General features: G+C 40.6%; 1 protein-coding gene across 3 annotated transcripts in view; it reads right to left on the minus strand.

The window, feature by feature from the left end:
• Nucleotides 1–363: 363 nt before the first annotated feature.
• CRHR2 (corticotropin releasing hormone receptor 2) overlaps nt 364–25713 on the minus strand; it is a 163112-nt gene continuing 137762 nt past the window's right edge. For 2 of the 3 annotated variants that reach the window (XM_067292536.1, XM_067292537.1), the window contains 4 exons: nt 23140–23225; nt 19654–19789; nt 17876–17917; nt 364–1505 (listed from right to left, as the gene is read on the minus strand). In XM_067292536.1, coding sequence (XP_067148637.1) covers nt 1365–1505; nt 17876–17917; nt 19654–19789; nt 23140–23225 — 405 coding nt within the window. In that variant the 3' untranslated portion in view covers nt 364–1364. The remainder of the gene's footprint in view (nt 1506–17875; nt 17918–19653; nt 19790–23139; nt 23226–25713) is intronic. The other variant, XM_067292538.1, reaches the window with a different exon arrangement.

Genomic DNA, 25713 nt, shown 5'->3' on the forward strand with positions numbered 1-25713 from the left:
ATCTCACTTCTCCCTCCTTCCTCAGTCATCTCACTGAGGCACATGAACTCAAAAGAGATTTTGGATGGGGGAAATTTACAGAATTTTTGTTTGCTGATTTACATTTCCTGTGCATCACCAGTCAGCTCAATGTTGAATCCAGTATAACAGGATGAACTGAGAATGGAGACGATTCATCTTCCATTTAAGTGTCCTCTTACTGAGATTTTATCTTGTGTTGTTCTTCTCATTGGCTCTTTACCAAAAAGGATTTCTTTCCCTGAGCTTGAATACAAAAACACTCTCAAGTCTACTGGTATCCAGGTCTTCTCTTCCTTTCCAGAGTAAACAAAACAATGCCTAGTTTTATTGAAACCAACCCAGAGTAGTGTTTATTATTGAAAATATACAATATTTCTGAACATTACATAAAAAGCCTAGTAGATACATCTGCTCTAGTTCAAAATGCTGACTAGATCATCTCTGTGCAGCGTGTAGCACTATTCTCATAATGAAAACATCCTCTTTCTTGTTATTGTTATTTTTACAGTGCTTCCCTTTTGTATTTTTTAAACCCAGAAAATGTTCTGCTGTCATTCTCCACCCCAATCCTCGTAGGTGAAATCAAACAAAGACTTTCCAAAGGCTACTTACATTGTGTCAAAAGTATGGGGCTAAGAGGAGTAAGGATATTTTACAGAGCTATCTAGAGATATTGCTGTCTTTATCAAAACTTTGTTTATGAACAGGGCATGGCTCTTGCAAGGCAAAGTGCCCTGCATTAAACAGTCCAGTGATGCCCTGGCCAACTCCCAGTCTAACAAAAGGAGAAATGGGGAAGGTAGATAAATTTGGATTCCCCGCACCATCTCTCAGATCCTCTTTTTCTTGCTGCCACATGTTCTCAAAGGCCAGTTCTGCAAAGAAGAAACTTTTACAAAGAACCAAGAAGGAGACGGACTATCTACACACCAAACTGTTGAAATCATTGGGAGCCAATGTACATGATGAGATGGGCAGTATGTTAAAAATAGTCTTTGTTCACCACAATACGTGAAGGAAAAAGGAAAAAAAAGAGAAAAAATCGATTGTTCCTGACACTGTGCTGTTTTAGATTTTGTACTGTGAACTTCCACAAGGTGCAGTCAGTGCTGAATCTCTTTCTTCTTTGAATCTGCTCCCCCTCCATCCACTCCAGTAGGCTTTTGCCTGGTTGCCTTAAAGCAACATCATGAATATGGGGAATGAGAGTCCACAAAGATATGATGGGCATCTCATTGCAGAAGAGCACAGTGCCTAAGAAAGGATGAAGAAAAGGAGTTGGGGAGAGTGAAGAAAGGAGAACCCTGAAGGCCACCAGGTGGTGCATGGATGTGTGGGGCATGTCACACGGCTGCTGTCTGTTTAATGCTATGGAAGCTGATTCGTGTTGGAGATGTGGGGATAGACATGGCACGTGCCACACGCACTCGGAGGGAGTGATGGTCTTGCCAACGGTGCCATCTTTTCCTGGCAGCAGAACGGACCTGGTGAGAGAAAAAGGAAAGGATATAAATATCTGGAATACCCAATGTCCTCTGTTCAAGGGACATTAGACCACATTTAAACAAATGATGATACATGCAAGCCACTGAAAGACTCAGGGCCAAACTGCCAAACTGCCAAAACATGGGCATCCAGTCCCATTGATATTCTCTTGGGTACTGCACTCTGGGAGAGGCATGGGCTTCCCATATATCCTGTCTCATATCTGCCACCTTCATGTGGATGTCCTGAAAACCCTAGGGCATTTCAAATGGCGATAAACACCGAAGCTCAGGCAATTGAATCAAGTCCTCAAGGGGGATCCACTTGATGGATTTCTTGGATAGACCTTTCTCAGGTGCTGTAATTGCCCACACTTCCCTTTATAAGAAAGTGAATCACAAATCATCTAACTAAACATAGGTATCTACAATGCAGGTATATACACCTGAGCTAATTTCCGCAGGCTGCCTGTATAGGCAGTGGAGAGTTGTTCTGTACAGTCAATGGAAAGTCATCCTCAAGCAGATGGTTAAAATAGGCCAGATGAATCATGAACTAAAAGTGCCTATTTTTTTGCTATGGTCTATAGAGGGAGCCCAGGGGACTATTGCTCAATTACATATGTATACAAGGTAGAGAAAGGCAGGTGATAGGAACCCTACCCTCAAACACAGTGGGAGGGAAGGCTATAGATACTCCTAAGATAGACTGTAACCTCTTCCTGCCAAACCACTAGCAGAGAAGACTCAGAATCAGAATCTGGAACGAAACTTAACAACTTTTAGATCAGTTTCAGGATATTCCTGGTGACCTCCACTGACTGTGGAGACTTGAGAGCTATTCAGACCCTTAACCTAGACAGCAAGGCAAGTATACAAAATTAGATTAAATGAATCTGGGCTCAGCTTCTTGGACAGTCAATGGCTAATTATAGTCATAACAGCTGGGTAGGATGTTGACATCCAGCTGCCAACATGAAATCCAGTCAAATTCAAAAAGAAGAGCATTTTAATATTCCAGCCGCTATACCAAGTCAGGGACTCCCTCTAAAAAGACATCTGTTGAGAACATGGGGTTATGAATAATACAGTGTAGACATTACACTTAAACTAGTGACCCATATTTCTCTTTATAACTAACAAAGAACCAGTCAGTTTGGTCATCTCCTCCTAAAGTAGATACCCAAAACAGGCCAGATTCTGTGGTCAGATGAAAAATGTCTATTTCCTTTCATTGCTTATAAAGCGAGTCTATACAACTAGCTTAGCTTTAGATGTCTGGATTATCAATTTAGCTAAATTTAGGCAATATTGATACCCTGAATATTTTTCAATCCTTAATGCAATTATCTTCATTGCAAGGGAAGGGAATGTTCTTATCCCCATTTTACCAACAGCAGGCTAAAGCTTGGGTATTAATAGCAGTGATGTTTTGGTAGAGCAGATCTCAACATGGATCAGCTACCATGGCAACTGTACAAGGCCTGGGATGAGCTTGCATAGCCTGTGCAAAACCCATGCTGACACAGTTTCTCAGTTCTCAGCACCTGAGTGAGGCAGAACAAAGCCGTTGTGGGTGTATCTATATCACCACTGGGACTGCAGGGAAGATGGTGTTGAAACAAACTCTCCACAGCTGCACAGCCATTAGTTTTCTTTTAAAGCTTGGGCTCTGTCTTTGGGTGCAGTGTGAAGCCTGCTCAAAACACAAGGAACACACGCTTGAGGAACCAATCCCACTTCAGACCAGCTCCAACACACTGTATATAATGGGTGCTCAAATACATCATGTTGATGAGCTCAAGAAGCAAAGGTATTTCCCTTGCACACCCCACACTGTCAGTCCTCAGTGTCTGAGATTAACAGGAATGATGGGCTGATGATAGTTCATATGGAGGGCATGGGAGGAGAGGTCTGTACTCCATCTCTCAGATGGTTTTCCTCCTCCCACGTCTTGGGGGGGCCTTCAGGATCTTAGACCCATAGTCTGCAGTACCACTTAGAAACTCTGCAGTGCTGTGGTCTGGCACCTAACAGCCCTCTCTCATCACCAGCTTTGCCCATGAAATACTCCCTATTTCAAACTTGTGAGTATTGACTTAGAAAACAGTTTTGAAATTGCCCTCTTGGGTGCCTTACTGGGAGAATCCTGCAGCTGGAAGTGTGGCTTTTCTGCCAGAATCCTTCTAGGAGGTGCAAACTAGGCAGAACGGGCCTGAGGATCTCTTTCCTGAGTTACTTTCTTGGCTCGGTCTCAGGCTTCCTGTGTTCCCTGTGATACTTGCTTAGGGCCCAGTCTATTGCCTATAAGATGCAGCAGTGAGTAGAAAGAATGACTCTGATGGGATGATTTAGAACATTTCTTTCAGGTGTTCCAGCTCTTTATACAGCCAATATAGAGAGGTGAGCACATCTAAAGAGTGATTGATTTGAGCCCAAGTAGATGACCCTTCCCATTGATGGTATACATATCCTGAGCACTGAGGTGCCCTGGATCACCCTGCTGGACCTGAGACAGGCTGCTTAAGCACTCTGACGCTTAAGGCAGGTAGATGCAGAGGCACAGTGAGCTTAGCTAAGTGTTGGTCACCTAAGGTAAATCATATAAGTAGCATGTAAAGTGTCAGAGGGATATCCAGTTTGTTGAAGCTGCCCCATGAAGAACATGAGACTTGCTTTGCAGAGAGATGTTGCCTCTAGAATGCTCATTTCTCCCCAAACATGACAAAATGATGAGATTTTGTTAGAAAAGTTTTTTTCACATTTCTGCTGGAGCGTTATTCACCCTTGCACAGGGAGCCTGTGACCCACTTAAGTCCTTCAAAGAGGTGAATTTCTTCATCTCTGATGAAAACATAGAGAAGAAATTCCTCTGTACAGCACAGCCTTGCTAATGATGTTAATAGCAGGCTGAGAGTCCTATGCATTCAGGTATCCAAGGTACTCCTGGAGCAGCTTTTCACTGGGTCTTTAAAAAGGAGAGTCAATTCATGGGCTTTTGTGTTTCCAAGAAACTTGTGTGAACAGATACTTACTCAGCCAGTGAAGCCAGACTAGATTTATCATTTGAACTTCAAACCAATCAAGTCAAAAAGAGTCACCTGGAGATAAAGATGTGAGTCTAAACAAGCAGTTGTCTGAATGGCTTTATGATATGGTTTGCTTACGAGCTTTGAGAAAGGATCAAAAGTAGTAGCAGAAGTGCTGTCTTCTTGCATAGCCAGAGCCATTCCTAGTAGGCTGGGCACACGGAAATAGGCTCTGCACTTACAGGGGTGAGTGGAATGCATTTCTTAATGAGAGAATGAGTCACTGCAATTAGGATGTGACCAGAGCACAAGCAGAATGGTTAAGCTCAAATTTATCTCTTACAACTCAACTCAGACAAAAAAGCTAGCTTAACTTTAGGTCAGAAAAGAAAAATAGCTGACTGCTATAATAACATGTTAAAAAAAAAACACACCAAAAAAGCTGTTACACATGGAGAAAGTAATAAAAAAAGATAAAGCAAAATAGCAACTTAGAACCTGGTTGTTAAACTCCATAAGAGCAACTATGCCTATCCATTAAGCATTTGTAGAGTCAGTACCATGTCCTAGAGTTAGCATTAACACATCTATGACCTGAAATTAATAGCACTTGCCTTCAATAGCCCAAAGATTCATACAGACACTACTATTGTTGGTTAAAGCTTAATAAGCAGCCACAGGAATACAAATTATCAGCTTGATCTCTATATAACTTCAGTTGCTTGAGATGACAAAGTTTATCTGTGCTGCTGAACAGACAGATCAGTTCTGTGTTGGCCTTTGGTCTGTCTTTTTCCTGCAGTTACTGCCTCTGAATTTCCCTTTTCAGGTCTTTGCACTTTGCCTACTGCAAATAATCACAGTTCCTGAATATGTGGTCAAATCAGATTTACCAACATATTTGGGCCTATAGACTGTGGGCATTGTTCTCATCAGGCATGCTTTTCAACAGTCAAGAGAAAGAATTCAGGCGGTGGGGTAGATAGAAATTACAGGGTGATAGTTTCTTTCCTGATTGGATTGCCTAAGCTAGGAGTTCTCAGACTTTCACCTACTACAGATCACATCTGATCAAAAAGATCATCCCCTCAGAAGAACAATTAAAAAAAAAAGGGGGATGAAAACATTCAAAGAGGGTTTGCTTTTAAAATAATAGGCATCAACTGCTATTACTTTTGCTAGACAGTAGCTGATGGCTAATTTCTTGAAGTTATCAACGAGAAATGAGCTGAGGAAGGAGCCTTCAGTGGCATTAGAATTCAGTTTTTGAAAGAAATGTTATGTCTTATTAGCAGAAGGGGGAAAACTTGATCCGCTTACACAGTGCTTTGAACAAAGGGGCCCATCCACTCAGGGCTTTTTGATGTAATACAAAAATGTAGTAGTAGTAGATGTAATACAAAAATGTAATAGTAGTAATGCAGGGAAAAAGGGAGGGTCTGACAATATAAGTAGCATTAAATGGAGCCATGAGGGTAATGGAAGTTCGAAGGAAGACTACTGGGATGCCTCCATGCTCTTTCCCCCAAGAACATGTCTCACATGAAAGTGTTAATAAGTGAGGGGCAGAGGGACAACAGCCATTCTATGACTATCGAATAATCATGATGTTTCATGGTGTGTGAACATATATTCCTAATTAAGCTCTTGCTTTGCTCGTATGCAGCTTTTTATTCCCAGAAAACCTGATCCAAAGGCAACTGAAATAAACGAAAAAGGTTCATATTGACTGTAATGGGCTTTGGAACAGGCCAAGTTTTTGCTCCATGAAAATAGGTCTCAGTGATGAATTCAGCAAGTTCCACCTACACTTAAGTACCTTTGTGCCAAGCTTCGGACCCCTTCTGTAACTGGAGATAACCTTGGACTTTAAACATCTTTGGTTATGGATGGTGTCGCAAACTGTGGCAAAGTTGATGAAGAGTCATTCAGTTTCACTATGGATGAGGAAGAGGGACTTTCAAGCAATGTTCAGATCAGCAAAAGGGAACTGGATATGCAGTTCTTAACTTTCAGGACACTGGTCTCACTGTGTCTGATTCTGTAGTGGAATCCACATCCCTGACGTTCCTGAAGCCCTGGCCTCTGTCTGTACGCAGCAGAGACATAGCCAGAAAAAGCCATGGGATCTTGACAACAGTTCATCAAAAGGAGATCTCTAAAATAGGTCAGATGAATTCCACCCTCAGTTGGGTGAATTATAGTCTATAAAGGGAGCAGAGGGTGATCATTTCAGCTGCAGATGTGTGTCTAACACTAGGGGGATGAATTCCATCCATTACGTAATAGCACTTAAACAAAAGTAAGGAGATGATACCTTGATACGTTGAAAGTTTTCCATATGGTTAGGGTGTCCTTCCACCTTCAAGGAAGGATAGTATTTAATCTAAAAGGCATTTACAGTAAATGCTGATAAGGAGTCTATAGGCCAAGCCTTTCCAGATCCTTTGAAGGATTAAGTGCAAATCTGAATGAAAGCAAAGAAATAGAACTTCCTAAGTACAGAGTCCACTGCAGTGACAGATCTGGGGATTTGCAGGAGAGGAACTAATCAACTCTTGGTTGTTTCTAATGCACTTGGAGAAGTAGGAGTGTGTTTTTATAATTTTTTGTAAATAAATTACATCACTGAGGGAATATGCCTGTGTCCTACAGCCATCTCTCACCCTATTGGTATGACTTTATAAGGTTCCCAGTAAAGCCAAACCCTCAGGCCATGTTACTGTTAGACAAAAGAGACAGCCAAACATCTCTACATAAAAATGCCATTACCAGTGCTTAACCCTCTTAGCACTGGGAGGGGATGTAGTCAAAACAATCTGCAGAGCCCAAAGGAATCATGGCAATATATCCTGTAATCTTAGGAGAATATAGCTTACATAGACTTTTTTTCCCAAATAGCCTACATCACACCAGTATTTTATGTACTGTTAAGATTCTTTTTCTCTGTAAAAAGCCCTGTTTCACTGATCTGCAATTCATTCATTCTTTGGGAACCAGAGCTTTTGGCAGCAATTTCATATACCCCTGTAATGGGTGGATAGTTCTGCAGCACCTGTCAGACTGGGAGGTTGAAGTTTAATTTCTAAAATCATGACAGCGCAATTTTGTTAATGTATGTAACTGTTTGAGAAGACAGCACAGTTCTGACTAGCTGTAAAGATTTGCTGCACATTTTGTGGGAGTCTATGTTGCTCCTTCCCTCTGGGCCACAGAGCACCAGTGAGGAGCAGAACTAACCACTTGGGAGGGACGCTATAAACAGTGATCCTGAGGGGCATTCAGGAGCAGTACTTACACCCACATCATTGGGCCCCTTTGATCAAAAAGCAATCATTATGGAAGATTAAGCTTTAGCCTTCTAGTCCACCCCCATATTCATATTTATGCAGTGATTTGGAGGAACACTTAACGCATGTCCTTTGGGTTCAGAATGAATAATGTGAAGTCTGCTTAGATTGATGGGCAGGTGGATGACTAACCATTTAGGTGGTGATTCATAGCTGGCAATTATAATGAATAGCCTCCCAAGAAGATCAGATCAAAATAAGCTACTTTAAGCTTAATAGATTTTGAGCGACAGATGGTGCCTGGGTAAAGGGTCAATACAAAAAAATTAAACATATTTATCCTTGCCTTGCACCTTGTTATGAGAATAATTTATTGTGCCATCTAATGAAGTAACTTGTTCTATTCCTCACTGGTTATGGTTCCTCTCTAAGTCAGCTAATTGATTTTCATCTTAAATGTTAATTCATAGCTGATTATTGATACTGACCAGATAACACTGGAATATGAGGTCTACTTGAGCTGAGAATTCATGCTTTGCTGAATAATTTCAGACACGACTCTTGCTGGTTAAGTATCCCTCTCAGACATAGTTGGAGATGAAGGACAGCCACCTTACTATGAACATATGTTTCACAGAATTATAGAATAATTAAGGTTGGAAGGGGCCTCAGAAGGTCTCTGGTCCAACCCTCTGATCAAAGTAAATCTAGCTTACAGATTATATCCAGTTTTGAAGTTATCTTAGGGCCTTATCCAGACGTTTCGAATATGTCTAAGAATGGACCTCTCAAAACACCTCTGGGCCCCTCTTCCACACTCATTGTGTTTTGTTTTGTTTTTTTCAGAATGTTTAATCAGAATTTCCCTCGTTTCCTTCATTTAGCTGAATGGTGTCAGCTCTTCTCTGTCTATCCCTTCACCAAGCACTATCACTTCATGAATTTGAGTCATTCTGACACATCATCACCTTCATTCACAAGCACCCTGTTCTGGCTATAACATAACCATATGTTATGTGGTTATCATCTCCCATTATGGTTGGGAAGGTTTCCAAGGATCCCAGAACTCCCTGAGGGATTTTATTTCTTGTGCCTCAGCCTTCAACACTGATGGTTATTGGAAATTACATAAGGCACTTAATAACAAGGGTAGCTTTCTCTGGGGGCAGGGGTCCTTCCCCCTTATCATCTTATTTCCATCATATCTTTATCAGGTAAGAGGAGCCAAGCCTATTAGTGAAATACTCTGTCCTATAGAGTGTTACTAGTGGCTGGCTGGAAATATTTTCTTTCCTTTTGTTGGGGACACTGCAGTATCTGGGATCTGATCTCCTCCCCCGACTCCAATGAATGGCAGCCAACTCAAGATCTAGGCTAACACAACTGTGTAGACAGATGCATTTGGAAGGTCAAACACTATAATTATCCTCTTTCCCTCTCTCTCTGAAGTATGTTATTTTCTCTCAGGAGAAAACCACTCAGAAGCAAGGAGGTCTGGCTGCAAAGGTAGATACGACACTAGAGAAGAAACTGGAGGGAAGACCCATCTTCCTTTAAAGATGTTTTATCCAAAATCAGTCAAAGAGGGAAGAGAAATGAATGGAATGCTGTATGCATCTGCCTGTGAGCAGAAGGTATATACTAAAGAACTGAAAGAAGAAAATGGGGACAAAAGCACGAAGAATACCTAAGTGACCCATGAGCCTACAGCTTAATGGACAGCAATTTAAGTGCTAGTGAATGTCACTATGTCTCTTCTGCTGGCTCTTGATTCTTTTCTATGTAAAGTCTAAGCTGGCAACTGTCTTCATTGGCCAGTTATTAAGCCTAACAACAGTAAGCCTTTTTTGGTAGTGAAACTATAGCAACTGTTTTCCTTGGTTTCATATCATGCAAAGAAAACAATCATAAGGATACTCTACATCTGGTACTGAAATTCTCCAAGAATGTAGACAAACTCTTTGGGCAGCCTTTTCCACTGCTTGACTGTCCTCATGGTGAAAAAGTTTCTCTTTACATCCAGTCTGAACCTCTCTTGTTTCAACTTATGCCCATTGTCTCTCATCCTCCTACCATGCACCACCATGAACAGCCTGGCTCTGTTTTCTTAACAACCTCCCCATAGGTATTGGAAGGCTGCCATTAGGTGCCTCTGAAGCCTTCTTCTCTCCAAGCTACACAAGCCCAGTTCCCTCAGCCTCTCCTCCTAGGGAAGGTGCTCTGGTGCCCTCAGGATGAGATTCATTCAAACAAATGTATGATGTGGCTGAGCTCATCACTGTCATTTTTTTCATAGACAGGAGTCAATGGAGTCTAGGATGTGCTGAAGCAGACATCTAAAACAGGGCAGATGACTCCTGCCATATCAGCACCTCTCTCTCCATTAAGCACGAAGGGAGCCCACAGTGATGAACTCTGCTATAGATATCTGTCCTGTAGATAACTAAGGTCAGGTGAGATGAATCCCACACTAGAGATCCTTTGGAAAGATAGGCTTTAATTAAGAACATGCTATCAAGCTCAATTATTGTATTGAATTAATCAGCTTGCACTAGAGAGGCTGAACAGATGATTTAGTGGTTTCTACGAATCTATACTTTCATCCATATTTACTTAATGAGAAAATACCATGAAAGCATGTCCCTGACTCCAAGCAGTTTTCTTATACATTATTGCCTTGTTATAAGACAATTGATGTAGGAAGAATAATTTTCAACAATTTAAAAAACCTAAAGATCTTTTTGTGACTGTAATAAATATTTCACCAATAGGAGTTCTGTGTGGAAATTTGTTCTCTTCAGCACAGCTTCATGACAATTTATGTATACATACTCAAAAAAATCCATCTTAAACTTAAAAAAAAATGTTACTTGAAATTAAATTCAGTCTTGTGATTTCTTAGTTGTGGGAGAAGTGTGTTTGAAGAGCATCTTAATTTTTGCAGTCATTGAAAAAAAGTCAATAATTGACAATTGTTAAGTGATATGATGTAAATGCATATATCTTTGTACATTATGCCATTTTTCATAACATCTCAAATTCTCAAAAATTCTCATTCTTTCTCAATTTTTTCAGAAGTGTAGACATGCTCTTTACCACTAAAATTAAATCAAATGTGCTTACAAGCATTCTGGATAAGGCTGGTGAAAGAGTTAAAAACTCCTTTAAAAATAAAGGGCAAAATCAATTCACCAAGATACAAGTTCACACTGACCTCTGAATGGCATTTATATTTACCATTTAAAATCCAGTTAAAAATGTATTTTCAAGTCACAAATGTGTTTAAATTCTACTTTGACTTGTGCCAGCAGTAAATTTGCACACAATGACAAATACATACATACACCCCTTATATGTGTCAGCTGAGAATATACTGTTAAGTGAAAGCTGAAAAGACACTTTAAATCTCATGACAATAAATTATTTCAGGTGCCAGATTCCTACATCATGTAATTCTAGAGATACCACAGAGTCATCTTGTCTCATGCGCTTTCTGACTCAAAACAGTCACGAAAAAGCAGAGACAAAAATATTGATTAAAAAAAACAATGCTCAATTTTTTGAACAACTAAGCAGGTTTAGATTTATATTAAGAGTAGTTTTTGTAAAGATCAGATTTGGGGTTGCTCTCTTCTTTATTGCTAATGCATGCTGATCACTGGAAAATCCAACTCAAATGTAACATCACAAACTGATCTCAAACACCACAGAAAAGTAGACTGGAAAAGACAAGACAGTCCAGTACTTGAGTTCTGATCTCAAATGAAGTTCAAAGCCTTCTCAGCCTGTAGACTCCTGGAGCAAACAAGGATACTAAGTAAAGCAATGCCTTGGCTTCTAACATAAAATAGCAGTTAGACCATTTATGTCACTGTCCAGGAAACTGCACGACTAATACACCAGAAAGTGTGTGCACTGCTGTCTTATGATAGCATAAATCACCTTCAGGAGCCCCATCTCTTCTGATCTGGGGGCCAAAGAGCTCATGGCGAGGGAAACAACAAATTTCTACTCTAAGGACATGTTTGTTTAAGTCAATGAAAGCTACAAGATGTTACCTAGCAAACACTCTTTTAACCTTTGCTGAACTTCAGAGCTAGCATATTTGCAAAAAGACAGAAACTTTGATCACTTTAATCTGTGAACCATATCGTACGAGCTTTACTACAGACAATTATCGGGAGTTTATAGGTACCTAGTGGTATCTGTATCAAATATTGAAAGGTTGAGGTGCAGCTGAGATCATGGCATTGTTAAAGTTTCAGATCAATGGATCTTCTAGCCTTCTTGTTTGTGCCATAAGAGTAGGCCTGGCATTGTGTGGGATGAATCACCTGTTATATGCTTTATTACATGCATTTAAAGCACCCCACTCTGTCATAACTGAAAAAGCTGAAGTATTTAAAAACATCTGGGACAGCAATTCATCAGTCCATGTCTTTGTTACAGTACAATCTTAGCAGGTGATGCAATTATCAGTTAAATGAGCAAAATCTGCTATGGATCTCATTTACACTGCTGGGACCTCATGTGGATTGAGTGACATTCCATTCATCCCCACTTCTAGTAGGGATGCTGCCCTGAGAGCATGATGATACTTATGTACCGTTCTTCTGATGTGAGGCTTTTGCATAGGAGATAATTGAGAAACACTCACTGTACTGCAAATACAACTGAACATAAATCAATATGGCTTTCAATGTTTAGATATGGAAGTTAATAATGAGAAAACACACTGTCACAGAGACTGTGTGTCACAACAACGATAAAGAGCAGTTTCATGTATGAAAAGCTGAAAACATCCTTCTATGTATCTCACTATTGTTTAGCAAGAATTAGGTCAAACCGAGACTTCGCTTGACTCAAGTACATTGCAGCATTTGAAAACTTACCATTCGTCATCTATAAAAGAAGCCTCACAGTGCTGCACTGGATTTGGATTGAAATAATGGTGGTTCAAAAGCTGAGAGCTGGTATAACTAAGAATGTTTCAAATAATGCTCACAGAATTTTAGAAGAGGCAGTCACCTTACTATGCTCTTAAGGAAGGTAAGAGATGCTTCTTTCTTAGTTCTAAAAATGTCTGGAAGAAAAAAAAAAAACTATGATATTGATTCCCAGGACACTATTTTGAGAGGGCGTGATTATGTTAGTCATATCTCAGTCCATCTGTGCCCTTACTGACACTTTCAAATCTTTTGACCAGTTCCAACGACACTCCCTAGAAGTATAGAAATCTCCAGAATAATTATATTCCTACAAACACTGTGAAAATCAGGCATCAGAGAGAGGAGAGAAGCCCAAATGAGTGCCACTACCGAGGGAAAGACAAAGAGAGATCACTTGTCTTGCAGCAGGTGAAATGCAAGTCAGCATCCATGCAATAGCAGGCCAACTCAAATACACGAGTTCCAGATGAGACACAATATATGTGAGCTCTTGCTCAGTGCATAACTCATAGGGAATATAGAGGTGTATGGGAGAAACTCCAATAACTGGGAAGGAAAAAAAAATGAAAGGAAACCCAGTTTTTGTTAACCTTCTTGCTTGTGGAGAAACACTTATAATGCGCCCAGCTGGGCCTTAGAAAAAGTCTTCCCCATGAGGATGGAGCAGCACTGGAGCAGATGCTCAGAGAGGCTGTGGCATCTATGTCCTTGGAGATTTTCAAACTCAGCTGGACGAGGCCCTGAGCAACCGATCTGAAGACAGCTCTGTTTTGAGCAGGAGACTGGACAAGATGACTCCAGAGATTCTTCCAACTTGAATTAGTCTATTATACACACAAATATGTATTATTCCCTTTTGTTTTAAGTCATCAGGAGCATTGCTCTTATACATGCCCTATGGCAAAATACCAACTGATGTATGTGATCAGGTGAGAAGTCCTCTACAGTGGATACTGCCCCTGCTTTAAGAAGAACAAAGCATCCACAACCCAGCAGGATCAACTTACAAAATAGCACTGAAATAAGCTAATAAGGGAATATGCCTTCCTGAAAAAGGGAAGGTTTCTGTACACCTATGGAAAAAGGCTCCTTGGGATAGGGTTTACCCGCCCTGGGTTTAGAACAGATGCCAGAGTTGTGATTAACCTGACCAAATAAAGATCTCTATTATTTAGAAATTTTCACCTGATCCACCACCCTGAATGCCTTCTATAGTCAATGAGGAAAAATTATGTATTTTTAGGGCATAATTAATCTGACTTACTGCACTTCTGAATGACATAAGTAATGCCCAAGACTCCACTGACTGTAAAAGTCCAGGTGACTAGCTCAGACACAGACACCTATAGTGGTGACATCTACCTTTAGCCAGATGGCTCCCTTGCAGCATGACCATAGATTCCTCTTAGCTAAATACAAGACTTCCTGACCCAGTGGTTAAGCAACTGAGTGGTTAAGGAACCTAGCTTTATACATCTTTTTTGACCTCTTAACCATCATGCTCAACTTTTTCATACCTCATATCTGGAGCTCAGTTTTGTCTGCCTACTGTCACAGGCACTAGACTTCACTTAGATCCTTCCTTTCCTATGATTTATAAGACACAAGCACAGTCGTAACTGTGTTTGAAGAATGCTAAGAGACAGTGTGCACATCGACAGAAAAGTCCTTATAAATGAACTGTCAGTAAGAAAGATCACTGCCTTTGGTCAATTTTGAATGTAAAAATCTCATTCATCTGTCTTTGTAGAGACTCATGTATGGTTCTAAATTCTCCACAAAACATTTTACCAATAATTGAAATAAAATAGAACCAGCAGCTCAGGGAAAGGGTTAGTTGAACAAAGAAGAAATAGTGCAGATAAAAAAAAAAAAAGAGAGAGAAAGGAAAAAAAGTAAGTTATTATGGGTAAATAGAATAAAGTAAGTTAATAGAATGGAGAGGAATCAAGACTGATAAATGGATTCTCAGGACACCAGCTGGGCTTGTAAGCCTTCTGAAGGACTTCAGATTCACTTTTAAAGAATCTGTGACACTCCATAATTTGCATATAATTCCGTTCAAGTCACTGAAGAAGGAGAAGGGATTTCTTTGCTTTGTTTAATAATGTCAGTGATGAGAGCACAAATGGGGAGAGAATACAGATGAACCCTGGAGGAGTCAAAGAAGACACGACATGTGGCAGGTCTGGCACAGACGGAGATTTTGGTGACATGCCATGGTAACAACCAAGGCCTTCACGCTTGCCTTGCTTGGCAGTGTAGCCTGTACAGGCCTTTCACTTCACAAGGAGGCAGGACACAGCCTTACTGAAAGCTTTTGCAATGTGATGTAATGTGGCCTTCAGGATGTGATCTGAGAAACATAACCTGTTTTCAGAATGCTTTATGAGTATGTGGAGATCTACTGAGGATAGGCACTATCAGTAGGGAGAGCTTTTATAATTGTATACTATAAGTTACAAACTTCGTAATTCTAGACAATGTGATCACAAACCCAGAAGGCTCTGAGAACAGTTATTTATACCTCATTGAATTTTCTACTTGTTTCTAGGTTATGGAGAGCTGAAGCTGGAACAGAGCCAAAATTTCATCCTTTTAAACCTTTATGATACTTCAAAGACATTCCCTCTGTACCTTAAAATGAGTCCAAAGTCCCTCTACAGTTTTGAGGGAGACAACTCTGTAATATTTGGGGCACTTACTTACCCTTATTATACATCTCAAAGAAGTAGTTAGGGAATTGCTATGGTTTAGCCAGGCAAGAGGAAGCTTTATATTAGACGTAACCATATGGGTATTGCGGGCATTTAGCTCACAGATTCGGGTGTGTATGAGTGTCTACACATGAGCTCAGCATCTAGGCAAGCACTGCAGCCACTGGAGAGCTAGTCCATACTGTCAGTGAAGTCTAGCATTGGTCAGCTGAACAAATAAATAGAGATGTCTGTTGTAGCATAAGTTGATGAGAAAGAGATTGTATTGACTGTATTGACTATAGGCTTGAATTAGTAGCTTGGAGAGCTAGTGCCATTTGAGAAGTCCCACTGTGTCCCACTTGGCTTCCCACTGCTACTCCAGAAGGTTTGTATCTTCTATAGGTGCCGTGTCATATCTGGTAGACCCTTATGGATGCCTCAGATACTCTATAGCCTCTCAAGTGGCACTAGACATCTGTATGTAGCCAATTGAATAAAGACCTGTATCTCCATTGACTATAATGGAATTCAGATACCAGATCACTTCCAGGCACCTGTGTCTAGACAGCCAAGCTGGTCATCTTAACCTTGAGCTGATTCCCACAGAACTGCTTATTTAAACTGCAATAGTAGTGTGCCCTAGCTGGGAAAATCACCGTTAAGGAAATCATATTCCAGATCTGCTATTAGATTGTTATTGAGGCATAGAAGAAATACATGAGGCGAATCATTCTGCCCTTCTACCAGCCTGATAATGTCTGAACTCATTTAAGTTACATCATAGAGGAGGTTGATTTATGGCTTTGGAGAGAGAACTTCAGACTGCTGTAGTGAAGAAGGAGATATTTCGCCCACTTCAGGACAGCTGAAATAATTCCACAACAGCCAGAAGAATGAAAGCCTAGTATGAACTGCCCATTGGTCCTAGCCTAGGTCCACAAAACGGAAGTCTTCTGGGGTAATGCAAAGTCCTGATTGCCTGTGAAATTGATGGCCTAAGTTCCACTCCCTGCTGTTCACTGTGTCACTGGTGAAAAAAACCCAACCCAACCCAACCCAACCCAGCCCAATCCAATCCAAACCAAACCAAACCAAACAAAAAAAAACCTTACTGCCTCCATGGAAGGTTCTTATTCTGCATTAATAGTGTAAACTTGGGGAATATGACAAGCCCTACTGAAAGGATATAGAAACTTCTGGTGCCTTTAACCTCATCAGGAGAGGGTACAGCACAGAGCCACGTGAAAAGATATATTTGTTGATAAGGATCACAAATGAGCTCAGATATATGGCAAGTTTTTGAGATAACTGTAGTCCGACAGCTAAGGAGTCTGCACATTTCAGGGAATTTTTCACCTCTCTGTTCATTGAGGCAAATGGAGTGGTCAGAATTCACTGAAAGGAAGTCAGAAAGAGAACTAAAAATACTCTACTGCCAGTCTATAAAAACAGCATGTGCCTTGAGAAAGCTTGTGCTTTTGAGAAAGCAGCATTGCTTCTTTTTCTTATCACCGCAAAGTTTATGGAGAAGAAGGGATAAGAAGACAAGCCAGAAAAATACTAGCACTTCACTGGCTGAGGTATAGAAAATGTTACAGAGCAGCTGGGTGAGAAGACATGCCCATTCTTTCTCATAACACCACACAGGGAGCCCACAATGAAATTAAAAAGCAGCATGTGTGAAATATAATAATTAAAACCTGGAATTCATTTCTGCAGAGGCCCAGAATTTAATTGGACAAAGATGACACACTTAATGCAAATAAATGAGACAATGGCAGAGTAAGCAGGGGAAAAGATACAAATCTCTCACACTTCAGGGTGTTAAGTCAAGCATTGAGAGGAATTAGTGAGACATTTCTTGCATGAGTAGCAGTCCCCAAAATTAACACTGAGGAACAGCACTAACCCTGTCCCCCACCCTCTTCTTTAAATGCAACAGGTAGTAATCAATCAGAGATGGATATCCGCACAGAAAAAGTAACTCACTTAACTCAGCAGGGCAATCCCATTATAAAAATAGGTCACCTACAGCATATCCTTAACAAGAGCACAGCTTAGAAGTAATGCACATGTATGCCCAGAAATCATATTCAGAATTAATGAGAAACTTCAAAGAAGTCTGATGATGAAGAGCAAAAGTTTTATAATCTGAGTAGACTTCTTTTCCTCTGCCCTGGCCTCCCAGGTGATAACTTGCATTTGATAAAGTTTTGTGAACAAAGGTTACCCACAAAGAGGGCTGGGAAATTCAGATGCACATTAAGAGAAATTTCTTCAAGAGCACCAGACTGATGTGACTACGACCCCATGCAAATCCATCTCATTTTCCTAAAACAAGGCAGTCAGGTAGGTTCCACCTCCCAGGAATTAATTACATTGACAACTGAGGATACAACTTACCTCACCATTCAAGAAGCAGTAAAATACTGACACAAAGAAACCCTGGAAACAATAGAAAGCAGTCAATTATTAGGTAAGTATTTTAACATGCAGAATTCGGAACTGAGCTTTATCCTGATATCATCCTGAACATAACCATACTCTTGTTGAAATCATCCACTTCCAGACAGATCAAATCTCTACCCTCCACTTTCATCAGAAAATACAAGGTGGGTTGCAGTTCACAGATAAGACATGAGAGCCAGAATCTAGACAGCAATTCCACTGATCAGAGGGTAACTGCACTAAAGTATATCTACAGCTTTCAGCTGCCTCCCCAAAATGTCACAGGCCTCTCACATATGTTGTGTCATGCCTACCAGCTCTATGCAGATGTCAAGGATACCACAGGGGGTTTCAAATGGCCTTAGATGGTTGTGCGTGGGCAAATGTATGAAATCAGGTTGCTTACATTCAGCTGAGCTGAACTGAGTTCTAGGATCTATTGACAGCAATGACTAGACCTCTTTAATGACTGCCAAGACGTAATGACTATAATGGAAGCTCAGATGATGACATGATGACACTTTCACTTTTGAACCTGTGAGTGTAGTCCCATACATTTTGCTTTCAGCAAAGATTGTAATGATTTTCACATAGCAGAGAAATTCCCCATGTTTCCTTTCTTACATACATCTGCATATCACTAACAATAAAAATAAACACAGTGGCCTTTTTGGAGACATGAAGCATCAACAGATAAAACAAATTTATTTTATGGAATTAAAAATGTGAATTGGTTCACTGGTAAGGGCTAAAGTCCCACTGTTCACAGATTAAAAGGTCATTTTTCTTCTTGGATTTTGTGCTTTTGTTTCTGGTGTGATGGTCTGGGTTTCAAAGCTAAACATGCAATCAGTAAAAATAGTAATCTAGAGCTCAAAACCTTTGGAATCCACTGCCATAGATTTGGTTTGAGAGCGTGTGTGCTCTGTATTTGTATTGATATCCTCAATACAAGAGCACCCATTCCTGCAGAAGTAATATGTCAATGTCAAACACAGTTATACCCAGTTCAAGAGGGTCTTAAAGCAGAGGTAAAGCCATAGGACACACCTAAGCAGAGGTATGTGGCTAAACAGTAAGTTCAGTCTGGCTTTGTACTAAGTCCAGAAACCTGGGACAATTACTCACCTTCCAATGCCTTACACATCCTGGCAAAACTCCTATTAAATTCAAGGGAAGGAGGAGATGGGATACAAGTCCTCAGACAGTTGGTATGGTCTAATAGCTGAATGTATGCACCACTGCAGGAGAGCTAGGATGAGAGGGTGGGCAATATAGCTCATGTCTTATGCAAGCAAGCCCAACACATAGGAGTTGTTTTCCTTTGCTTTAGCAACTTCTAGTCTAAATCTCAGCTCCCTCTATACTCATTGAAGAGAGACAGGTACCTTGAGAGTTTGATTCATCCTCCTCTCACAGTCAATTTAGAATGGGATGAAACATCATCTTTCTCTACTAGCATTAGAGGGAGCCTAGGTGAAGAGCTTCAGCTAAAGAATGAACATATAAATGGCTGATGTTAAGGGAGATGAATCCCTTTGGTATGCACCTGAGAGGAGAGCTGCAAGCCATATGACATGCTGCATACATCTATTAAATACACATGAACTATCAAGCTGAACTCTTTTCTACTGTTAATTCTATCATGGACTTCATTGCTATAAGCTTCACGAGTGAAGAACACAGGACCCTTTTAGCAGCAATTAATACCAGCTATAAACTTGCTCTCCTACCTGAAAAGATTGCAGGAAGGAATTGAAATAGATGAAGACAATCTGGGAAATGTCATCTTCACCAGGGTTGACGAAGAAAAGCATATACGTGATGCCTAGCAGAGGCAGAAGGACTAATGTTGCCTTGACTGCCTTCCTGTGGGGAGGAAAGAGAAAATACAAATGAACACAAGAGAGAACAATTGTGTTATCTGAACTGCTGCAGAATGACCCAATCCAAATGAATATCTCCTTTAGCGGAGAGAGGGCACGAGTCTGAGAGCAATTCAGAGGGAAGTGAAGTACCTACATTAGCTGGAGAGGGAACTTAGGTGCCTCCATAAGACAGGTCAGCATTTGCACGTATTGAACAGGGAGTAACCAAGAAGAAAACAGAAGGATGTCTTCAGACACGTCTGCTTAGGGCTGTCCAGCATGTGCAGTCATTGGAGGAAAGCAGCATTTTCAGAAAGAGATTCACATGTCCACTTCTGTCCCATTTCTAAATCAAGTGACTAGAGTTAGGGAATACAAGCACTCCCTGAAACTACCTCCATCTCTCAGGGCACCCTTCTAGGACATTTTATGAGGACAGCAGTGGAGGCCTATTTTTGCACAATGGCCTAATAATATGAGCACTTGCCCAGGGGGACATCTGAATTGTAGACCCTTCTCAGCCTGCCTGCATATGAACAGTCCCAAGGTTCACAACCAGCTTATTCTTTAACCCAGTATGCAACCTCCTAATCATCCTTCCAGGTCAGGCTGGGTCCTCAGGAAATGAAGGATACAGGTTTCCGAGGACTAGGAAAAGAATAAGTAAGAGGGAGCCTGATCACATGGCTGAAAGGGTGGACAGAGTTTAGCAGGGGGAGCAGGGAAAGAATGGCAGGCTCCACTTTGGTTGCAAAGTAATAGGCAAATTTGGTAGCAACAGTTTCTGATCAGTGCCTGACCACTTGAAGAAAGGTGTTCTGGGAAGGCTTTCACCTTTGAATCCAACTGTTTGTGCCCACACCTTGAACTCCAGTGGTCAAATGGAAAACTTTTCTATATCCTTGCCTTTCTCTCTTCATCTTCCAGACTCTTTCTGTTCTATCACCAACACCTGCATTAGGCTGAAGCCTTAAGATTCTTTTCAGTTCCAGTGAGTGTGTTTATTTTACACTCCAGGATGAAAATGTGAGAAGTGCATGGTTCAGCTGCTGACCAGGGCAGTATAGGTGTTCCCATGAGAATTGCCCTATGTCCATCTCTCATTTCTGTCTGGAGTGTAAATGCTCTCTCTGCTATTTGTACACCCAACATTTGTACACATTTATACACATTTGTACAGCCAACACAATGGCCTAGGGCTGTCTTACAAATAATAATCAAGCAGATGGTGCACAATGAAGCTTAAATGATTATTAACAGAATAATCAGGGACTAGTCTTTATTATTTGTGTTGTAATAGTGTCTTGGAATGTTAACCACTGAAGAGCACTTCATTGTGCCAGGTGCTGTACAAACGTAGAAGAAAGCAACTTTGCTACCAAGTATCTAAGCATAAAGCAGTGAGAGGTGGCTAAAGACAAGCAGGTAGGCAGGCATGGGAGCACAAAGACACAGTCAGTGTCATATTAGAATGACAGTCTTAAACTATCTGCCACGTCATTTAATACTTGCTTAACAAAGCTTTGGATTGCCCAGCTTTAGAGCAACAAGGCTTGCTCCAGACTTGCTTGGAATCAAAAGGGTTTCTATTTAGACTGTGAGAAAGAAGATTCCCTCACAGAGTTTGTAACAGAGATAAGATCACTATCATCTGTTCAAGGATGAAGACAGTTACTTCAGATCTCCTCAGAATCTAATATGTCTAATGATCCCTGCCAACTGCAGCAAGGAGAAAAATGTACTGAGTTTTGAATCAGAGTTTTTTTGTGCTAGTTCTAGTTTTATCTCATAAGGTTTGAGCATGAGAAAGGGATACTTTCTTCCTTCATTTCTTACTAAAAGGGCATAAAATAATCTAAATGAGAAAATCAGACCACTGCATTAACTTCACTGTTGCCCCAAAACCCCAGACAGGAGTGACAGGAAGAAACCAGATAAAATAAGAACCCATTAAATCAGCAAAACTGTTTCCAAAGTCAAGAGTGGGCTGATTTGAGGACATGAGGATTCAAGCCTCAGCTTGGTACACTAAGATATTATTTAGAAATGACTTAGAGGATTGTGGCTGTCTTACTCCACGAAATCCATGCTATTTCACAGAATGGGAGGACTTCTTCATCTGTAAAGGATCCCAGACTGTGCTCTAAAGGACCATCTTGCAAGATACTGCAAGTAGGAAAAGTGGAAGGGGCACTCAGCGTTTCCTGATAGATCTCAAAGAATGTTCTTTCATCATTGTTTGGGGCTGATCTGATGCCAGAAGGGGCCAGGGCACCTTCCTTCTGCTGCCCTTGGCTGAACATCCCTGTCTCTTCCTTTCTGCCACACTAGAGTTTGTGAGATTGCACTGTCACCCAGCTCAAGGGACTGATCCACCTGAAAAGCCACACCATTAAAAGGTACTGATTCATTCAGGATCAGTTCCCTGACACAACCCCACTGAGTGGCTACACTAATGCTGGTGCCAGCAAATGGGAGAGGGCAGAAACACCCTTCATTCTCACACCCTACATGTTAAAGCGATCATTAAACACTATTGTAAATACCTGTGCTTGCACAGCAATCTGTGAACTCAAAGTAATGATATTGCTATTGATTACAGGCAGAAGTGCTTTGACCCAGGTCTTTGCTCTGTTCCCCTTTAACTTCTGACTCTTCTAGGATCTTGGGAAAGCAAGGATTTTAGTACGCACATGGACATCATTTATTAGGAAGTCTTGATATTGTATTGTTTTGCTTCTACAAAGCTAGAGACCTGGACAGAAAAGTAATTCAATAGAGACTGATTCTCCAGATCAGCTGAATGAACGGTCTAGTCATCAGTGAAATAAATTATAACATATATATTTATATAATATAATGTATACAGTTTTGTACATTTAGAAATTCATAGAATTCCGATTCTCACTGACAGTTCAGCTTTCATTGGAAGGGGAAAACTTTTTTTCTTGAAGTACTGTAGTAAGTGAGCACGAGTCAGGCTGAGTTAGCTAATGACATTGCATTATGCATTTTTCTATGTGACCCCATCCCATGCACCTCAAGGCACGTGAAAGCCTGAAGGAGGTAAATAGGTTGGTGGCTGCTGCAGCGCACATCTGTTTCTGTGCCTGTAAGCCTTGGCTGTTTGGGCATTAAAATGGACTGGACAGAAAAAAAAGGCAGGCACGCTTTTACAGATAGCCTGCAAAAATAAATACCATGTACCTAACTGTATGAGCTCAAGGGACAAGAAGGACACCCTCTAAGACAAACAGTGGCATCTGAAAAGACAAAGACGGAACACGGACAAGACAGGGAAGGCAGTTTTTTCCTAACACTACAAACAGCAAGAAGCATCAGCTGACTTACCTGTATTGTATTGTTTCTGAAGTGGTTGAAGCTCTCAGTTTTGTCATTAAAATCCTAACTATGTTAAACAGAAATACAAAATTTATCTGGAAAAGAAGAGAGAGAGAAAAAAAAGGACAATGAGTCAAACAGTGGGTTAAAGGAGGAGACACGCCTTAAAAGGCATGTTTTGCAGTTCTGATCTGATTGAAATCAACCTCTTTGTTTTACCACTGATTGCAGAAGACTCAGAAGTTTACCAGAAATATCAGCTTATGCAACAAATATCCAACAGCAATTAATCTCTTCAAAACTGCAGTGAAAATGTGGTACAAACCTAATGGTTCCAGTTAGGAGCTTTACTTTTCCTCCCCGACTCACCTTTCCTGGGGGCCATAAGGAACTAAGGATGGGATTTGTTAGACTACATGTATCTGTCTCCACTTCAGGTGGATTCCCAAGGACTCCCACATGTGGCAGCACTGTGCCGTGTTGATATGGCTGTTGTTTAAAACCACCCTCCTATTCCATAACAGGGTGTAATGGTTAGGTAGGGCTCTGATGAACAAGGACCCAATGTACAAAGACACATTGCAGAGATCTCAATGTGAGCTAGTCACGTTGGACTCCTTTTATACTCTGTGCAGGCTACTCATTTCACTCTACAGGAGAATTTATAACAGAGCAGATGAATCTTACCTGCAAAATGCCTGTTGTTTTGCACTGTCTTTAAAGTAAAGTGATATGGTGAATTCACCACTTGCCTTTTTAATCTATTGAGTAGGGTAATTATTATATCTTTTGAAATCTTACTGCTCAGAATTGAGATTTGCTATAATTACTGTTGATGTAACATATGCTAATAAGTTTCTTATATAAGTTTCCTCTCAGTGTAAACAGGAAAGAAAAAAAAATTGAAAAGAAGATTCTGATTTCTCGGCTGTGATCAGCAGAAGGGTTTGGCACCTTGGAGCAAGTTTGGGTTGCTTTCAACACACAAAGTAGGGTAGTTTGCAACATACTGCTCTGTCTCAAAATTGTCAATGATGAACACTGTAAGAACTACAGAACTGCTGTCTCAAGACTGCTGACCTATGGTTGTAAGAAGATATTTATCTCACATGCATTTCCAGATTCCCAGGCCTCCTGGCATTTTGCAGTCCATGAATGGAGCAATTCTGTGATTGACTTTCAGCTATTTATGAACACTGTAGCAAAGCTGACAATTTAATGATGTTTGCAAAATATTTTCCATTTTTTTCCATGCCATGTGGCATATTTCAGTGATTACAGTATCTTGAGAACCATCACATTATTCCCCGGGGTAATCGTAACACTGTTTATAACAAATGGTGCAGTAGGCACTCCTAACAGGCACTCACAACGTGCTCTAGGTGACCTTGCTTGAGCAGGGGGAGTTGGACTTAGACGGTCTCCAGAGGTCCCTTCCAACCTCAACCATTCTGTGATTCTGTGAACAGACACTGAGAGACTGGTAATCCTGGGAATCATGTACATTAAATGTTTATGTGAGCTGCCAAAATTCTGCTCTAAGAGTTAGTGTGTGATGTCTTTGAAAGGATTTTCTTAGCAGAACAGGGCCTTGGGGAATATAAGTAACAAATAAAACAGCGCTGTTTGTCTACTTGTTCTTGCTAGCAATTGTCTTTGCCATATTTAAGAGCTCCAAGTCAACTGGTTCTCACTTTATTTAAAGGAGACCAAAACTGCTTCAAATCACTGATTTGACTTGAACGTTAAATTCTTCTCATTGGTGACTGCACAGTTCCTCATTAACAAGAAGAGGAATGTTCAGCCAGTTGCTGCTGAGGGGGAGATGGATGGGTGTGTCCTTCAACCACAGGAAGAAAAGTTCTACCTCTGAAAATCTACTACCACATCACAACATTCTTCATCTCAGAGCCAGGTTTGGGTTACTTCTATCAAGGATGAAAAAAAGGCACCAAGCCAAAACTCGCAGTTTTCACAATCGTAATGGAAGATGCCAAATGGAATTATAGACTCTTAGGCAAGGTCAAGTTCCAAATATAAGCAGAATTAATCACATGGGATTAACATGATGAACCTTACTGAAGAAAGCATTTCAAGTTTCATGAGTCCTAGTCTGATGTGACAGCAGGGAACTGGAAATTCAAATTGCCATAGGCTGCATCAGAAAAATTAGGGATTTAGATCTTCTCTGAAATCAAATTGCAGAAATATGATTCATCAGTCCAGAAGGAGAATTGTTAGCTGAAAAGTTTGGGAGTTACATCGCTAGAAGTACTGTTATTCTATACAAACCAATTTTTCATTCTACCACCATCTCCCTTAAGCTTCCCCATACAAGGGCTGCTAAAAGAAAACAATGACATACAAAAAGGATGTATTAATACTTCTCACCTAAATTAGCACATATGTTTGCACTGATCCCTGGTGACAGCTGACTTGCTCATCTAGTTGACAGCATTAATAGTGTCTTGGTTAATACACACTCTGTGCTGGGTATCACTGAGAACTGAGCATCCCGCGGAAGACAAATCAAGAACACAATTCAACTATTTAAGCACAGACATCTAGTGCCATTCAAGGTAC

Source organism: Apteryx mantelli, chromosome 2 (genome assembly GCF_036417845.1).
Source record: "Apteryx mantelli isolate bAptMan1 chromosome 2, bAptMan1.hap1, whole genome shotgun sequence".
Taxonomy (NCBI): Eukaryota; Metazoa; Chordata; class Aves; order Apterygiformes; family Apterygidae; genus Apteryx; species Apteryx mantelli.